Source organism: Papio anubis, chromosome 12 (genome assembly GCF_008728515.1).
Source record: "Papio anubis isolate 15944 chromosome 12, Panubis1.0, whole genome shotgun sequence".
Lineage (NCBI taxonomy): Eukaryota > Metazoa > Chordata > Mammalia > Primates > Cercopithecidae > Papio > Papio anubis.
Genome location: NC_044987.1, coordinates 15,923,228 through 15,929,227, shown reverse-complemented (window position 1 = coordinate 15,929,227; position 6,000 = coordinate 15,923,228). Strand labels below are relative to the sequence as shown.

At 59.2% G+C, this 6,000-nt stretch overlaps 1 protein-coding gene across 28 annotated transcripts in view; it reads left to right on the top strand.

Annotated features, from left to right (window-relative positions):
- Positions 1–864: 864 nt before the first annotated feature.
- The window catches only part of PHLDB1 (pleckstrin homology like domain family B member 1), a 51,878-nt gene continuing 46,742 nt past the window's right edge, over positions 865–6,000 (top strand). For 21 of the 28 annotated variants that reach the window (XM_031652893.1, XM_009187442.4, XM_009187438.4 and 18 more), the window contains exon 1: positions 3,562–3,811. In XM_031652893.1, coding sequence (XP_031508753.1) covers positions 3,689–3,811 — 123 coding nt within the window. In that variant the 5' untranslated portion in view covers positions 3,562–3,688. Of the gene's footprint in view, positions 986–3,561; positions 3,812–6,000 lie in introns of those variants that run through there. The other 7 variants (XM_031652901.1, XM_031652899.1, XM_031652898.1 and 4 more) reach the window with 4 other exon arrangements.

Below are 6,000 nucleotides of genomic sequence, written 5' to 3'. Positions count from 1 at the left end.
GACGGAGAATGACTTCAACCTAGCTCAATTTGGGGGCCGCTTTTAAGTGTTTAGTGCTTCCTTCTCTTCCTTATTAACTCCCACTCCTACTACAGGTTGGTGTGCTCAACTGTAAGTCTACAGCCTGCCTCCATATCCCAATCTGTAACCAGCAGGTCTGTCGGCGTGGATGGGTGTGGAGCTCCATGGGTGCAAGATGATAATTCCATTCCGCTTTCCTGTGCTTTGGAGTTTGCATGGTACTTTAACGTGTCTTCTTGTGCCTATCCTTGAGAAAGTCTGTGAAGCCTGATGTGCGTGGTTATCAATCCCATTTACAGCTCTTCATGGTGGGGCTTAGAATGGGGCGAGGAGGGGAGGGGGGTGACAGGGAGAAGACCTGCGTACCCTCAGTAGATGTTCTGGAGATATTGAGAGCATGTTGTAGGGGCTTCGATTTAGGAGGTTCACTAGGAGCCTGTGGAGGTTTCCGGCATCAAAGGCAAAAAGAAAGAGGGGAGAATTTGGGGGCGGGGAAACGGATTGTCAAAAACACCCTCTCAGAAGCGCGTTAAAGCCTAGGAGTGGAAGGTGGTCTAGGAGAGTCGGGAGGGCAGGGTGGGAGGAGAGGGGGGTGTGTGGTCTTGGTGGTGGCCGTGGTGGCGGTGGCGGTGGTGGTGGTGGTGGTGGTGGTGGTGGTGGAGAGCCCAGCTGCAAAGATGAACAAAGCGGGTGCTGTGCAGGCTGGGGGAGGTGCTGCTGTGGGAAAGGGTGGGTGGGGGGACCTTGGGCTCCAGCCCCACAAGGGCGTCTTCTTTGGCTGGCCAGGCGGACGGGATGGGGGACGGGGGCGGGGACTGGCGGGAGCGGGGCGGGACAGGCTCGCTCTCCTCCTACTCAGCGGGCTCCCGGGGAAAGGCAACAGTGTCCTCCTAAGCCTGAGGCCACCGCGACCGAGCCGAGCCGGGCTAAGGGACCAGTGTCTCCCTGTCCCCCCCACCTCTAGGTAAGAGTGCCCCCTCCCACTACACTTGCGGGTCCCATTCGCTGCGGTGCTAGGACTGGATAAGGGGAAGTCCCTGGGGCCTGGCGAGAGCCCTGAAATCAGCTCTAGGCTAGGGAGCTCGGCAGAAACCCGTGGGGGAGTGAGGGCACCCCAGGTGAGTGCGTAGAGGCGAAAGGGGCGTTGTGGGGAGTTTTCCTGTGAGCCGCTTGCTTTTGCCTTCCTCGGCCGCTGCCAACGCCACCGCCAGAGGGGGCCGTGGCGCTCTCCCCCGCTTGGAGAAACGCTGATCCTGGCCCCATCCAGACTCTCTCCCGCGGGCACCTAGGCGGCCGGGCGGACACTCGCGGGGTGTTGGGTGGCGAGCGCGCGCGCGGGTTTTCGTCCTCCAGCGCCCCACACCTCCCCCTGTCCACCCACAGTAGGACCTTGGGGCGTGGGGGTATCTCCTGTGACGTCTTCCCCCTGTCTCCAGGCCGGCCGCCTTGATGGACCAGGAAGGGATTCGGAGTCCGGCTCAGAGTCTTGGGCGTCTAGGAGGGATGCCTGGGGGTGTCCAGGAGATGGGAAGCCCGCCTGGGGCCTCTCAGGCACTCCCCAAGGCCCCACGTCCTCGGGGGCCGGGGAGGCAGCCTGGGGCGCCTTGCCACGCCGCGCCGTCCGGACTAGAATCTCTAGAGTTCCCCCGAGCGGAGGCTGACCCAAGTCATCTGAGCTCCCCCGGGATAGGAAAGTGCGGGCGGGCGGCTGGGTGGGGGCGCCGGCGCAGGGTGGCCGAGTCGCCCGCGGGCGCTTCCGCCGAGGCAGGCTCAAGTGGGGACTTGGCCCGGCGACCGCACAGCCCGGCCGGGGACCCACGGCTCCGGGGCGGGGCTGCATTCTGGGCCGTTAGCTCAGCGGTCCTGGAGCCTCTGGAGGCTGACTCATTGGACGGCGGGCTCACCCCACAGCCGCCACACGCAAACGCAGGCGCCCCACCACGCCGAGCTCCCACGCGGCACACACGCACGCCTCCGCGACACTTCGCATACCTACGTCCCTGCGTCACGCCACCCAGACACACCCGGACCCGCCCACACGCCGAGGCCTGCCCACGCACTCCATGTGCTGCGCCTCACAGGAAACCGCCCCGCCCTCATGCAGCCCCTCACACCCGCAACCCCGCTTACACGCACCCCAGCTCACACATGCACCCCAGCTCACACATGCACCCCAGTCACATAGCCCAGCTCACACGCACCCCAGTCACACACACAACCCAGCTCACACACGAAGCCCAGCTTACACACACAGCCCCAGTTACACACACAGCCAGTTTACACGAAGCCTTAGTTTACAGTCGAAGTTTCATATTAAATATTTGTTGCCATATTACAGTTTATCTTACAAGCATTTTGTTACATTACATGTAGTTTACATGTGCCTGTCACACACATTGTGCCTAGTGCCTAGTTTTACACATTATACTCTTAGTTTACATTACAGTTTACACACATAGTTTAGTTTACAGTTTTCCAGTTTACATGACAGAAGTTTCCAGTTTTTACATACACTTAGTTTTACATATTACAGTTTATTACACACATTAGTTCAGTTTACATTACACAGTCGACACATTATTAGCCTTTACATACGTGAACTCATACACGCAGCTCCCTCATTACGTAGCCCTCATTAATAACGCGCCCTCATTAATATTGCAGCCCTCATACACACGCCCAAGTCACACACAGCCCAACTCACACACGCAGCCCCAGTCACACACACAGCCCATCACACACACAGCCCCTCACACACGCAGCCCAGCTCACACATGCAGCCCCCTCACACATGCAGCCCCAGTCACACACACAGCCCAGCTCACACACGCGGCCCCTCACACACATTCAGCCGCCCTTCCCGCAGCTGCCAGGCTGGGAACGGGAGATGTCTGTGGGGCCGCCCCGTTTCCCGGCCGCGCAAACAAGCGGCTCCTTCTCCTTGCCCCGCCAAAGAAAGGCCTCTTGTCAGGGGCGGGCGGGCGGCCACGGCAGGCGCCCAACACTGCGGCCTTGTCCCACGCGGGCGGCCTGGGCAGGAGCAGGCCGAGGGGTGCAAGGGGCCGCTCCCTTGCGGAAACCTCCCTCCCTCGACCCTGCGGACCGCGGAGAGGCACGTTTCCACCACCGGACACCCACTCAACAGCCCCGGCTCCATCCGCGCTCTCCCAGCTCCCCCTCTCCTCGGGCCGCCCATCTCTCCTCTCTCCCGCCTTTGGGGTCCCGGTCGGCCCCAGCCTCCCTCTCCTTCGCCCCATCTCCCCGCCCGTCAGTCTCCCCTCCGCTGCCCTCAATACCTCCTCGCGCATCCCCAGTCCTCCCGTCTGTTGTCCCTTCCACTTGAGGACCCGCCTGTCCTGTCTCCCCCGACCCCTCCACCTCTGTGTTCCTCAGTCTCCCCGCCGCATCCTCTGCCCTCGGTCTTCCCCTCCCCAACTTGCGTTTTTTTGCATCCCTTAGTCGGCCTTTCATTTTCCCCTTCACATCCCGGTGGCTCTCCTTCCCCGCCCCGTCCCTCTGCACGCCCCCATTCATCTCTGCCAGGTTTTTCTCATCCTTAAGTTCTCTCGTCCCCCTCCCCACTCGGGCGTGCCCCGCTGGGCTCCCCGCCTCAGTTTCCTTCCCTTCCTGACTCCTTCCTCTGCCGGCGGCCCTTTCTCGAAGGCGGATGTGCGCCTGGAGGGCAAAGGCGGCGGCCGAGAGGACCCCAGCTCGGCCTGGCAGGTCTCTGGCCACAGCCATGCACCGCTCGGGCCGAGGCCGAGGCCGAGGCCGACCCCCAGGGACACAGGTGAGGCCGGACGACCCGCGGGGCTCCCGGGAGCGCCCGAGCAGTGGCCTCGCGAAGGGCCGGGTCTGGTGCTCTGGGGCTGGCTTTGGACCTTGTCCTAGGACCCCGTGGGAGCCCGGGAGCTGTGTCAGTGCCCGTTGGTGCCGGAGCCGGTCGGTCCTTCCCCGGCCTCCTTCAGGCGCGGGCCGAGACCCCCGAGAGTTGACTCTGGGTGCTCCCCTCGGCGGAGAGGGCTTCGGACTGGTGTCCCGCGTGGCTGGGGTGTCGGCGCGTTCCCGCGGGGGAGGAGGCCGAGGTGCCGGGCGGCCTCGCGCACGGAGGGCCTTGCGCGTCGCTCGTCAAATCCAGACACCTGGGCCTCCGCCACTCGGCTCCCGGGGCGGCGCTGCGGCGTCTGTACCCAGCGTGCGCGAGGACACCCAGGGCCGGACGCGCACCGCAGGGGCCTTTTTTTGGCCGCGGGGCCGGGCGGGCGGGTAATGACAGCCGGGGTGCTGGGGAGCCGCGGGCCGGGGGAAGCGGGGCCGCAGGTGAGGGGCGTCCCTCGCGCAGCGCCACTCCGCCGCCCCGGCCAGGGCGGGGGTCAAGATGAGGGCGCCCCCAGGTGGCCGCTCTCGGCTGCGGCGATCGCCCTTTGGGGAAAGCACCGCCTGAGTGCAGGGCAGGTTGGCCTGGTGTCTGTTTCCACTTCTCTTGGATCAGGTTACTGTGCTGAGGCCACAGCCTCGTACCTCCCAATCTCTCCATCTTTTCTTATCTTCTCCCTACACCTCTCTCCTTATCTCTCCCTCTACTTTCGCCTCCTTATTCTCTTCTCTTCTCTCCTCTAATCACTCTGGTTCTCCTTCGGACTTACTCCTTTACAATCTTTATTTCCACTTGAAATTCTTCGGTGTAAATAAATGAGCACACCACAGCTGCCCCACATGGCGATAGTGACAAATACTCCAATCTGACAGATGAATTAAACTAAGGCCCAGACAGGTGAAGTGCCTTGCTCCAGGTCACACAGCTCATAACAATAAACGGGGCCAGGCGCGGTGGCTTACGTCTGTAATCCCAGCACTTTGGAAGGCCGAGGCGGGCGGATCACCTGAAGTCGGGAGTTCGAGACCAGCCTGACCAACATGAAGAAACCCCGTCTCTACTAAAAATACAAAATTAGCTGGGCGTGGTGACGTGCGCCTGTAATCCCAGCTACTCGGAGGCTGAGGCAGGAGAATCGCTTGAACCCGGGAGGTGGAGGTTGTGGTGAGCCGAGATAGCGCCACTGCACTCCAGCCTGGGCAACAAGAGTGAAAGTCCGTCTAATAATAATAATAATAATAAACGGCATTTTTGTTGTGCTTTGCTTTCATAGAATGCCATTTAATGTAATACCTGAATGTTCAGACAGTCCTTTTTAAAAAACTGACAGCTTTATTGAGGTATAATTTATATACTATAACATCCACCCAATTTAAGTATGCAATTCAAAGACTTTTAGTATATTTACAGAGCCATGCAATCATCATCACAATTTAATTTGAAAACATTCCCCCCGCCCCACCCCCACCAAACTTGTGCCCTTTTACAGTCACTTCTCATTCCACCCCTAGCCCCAGGCAAGCACTGATCCAGACAGTCTTTTTTTTTTTTTTTTGGTTACTCTAGTTTTATAGAAGAATGACTCGACAATCAGGGAAGTTAAATAACTTGTCTAGGATCTTATAACTAATAAATAAATAAATAAAGTCAGGGTAGAATTTGAGGCTTTATATATCCCAGTCTAAAGTTCTTTCTACCAAAGGATGATATTTCTCCTTCACCATTATTTATTATTCTGTTTTTCTTAACCCCTCTTTTACATAAACTCCCCATTCCTAACCCACTCTCTTGCCCCTCCTCACTCAGAAAATGCTGAGGGATTTCCCTGAGTCTAAGGAAGCAGTACAGCAATCTTTGTCCTTGGAAATTCTTCTCCATGGCAAGGAATTCTGGGAAGGTGCCAGACCAGCTTGGGGCTTTGCATAGGTTAATGGCGTTTTCCTCCTCTCTTCCCTGGCAGTCTTGGGGTGGGCCCCAGCCTGGGTTCCGGCCTCTCTTCCGCCAGCTTGGGTGGAAATGGTGACGGAGATGATGCAGTCCAGGTCCGGAAGGGTGGAAGCTGGGAGGGTAAATTTAGTAACACCATAGCTAAGGTCCTCGGG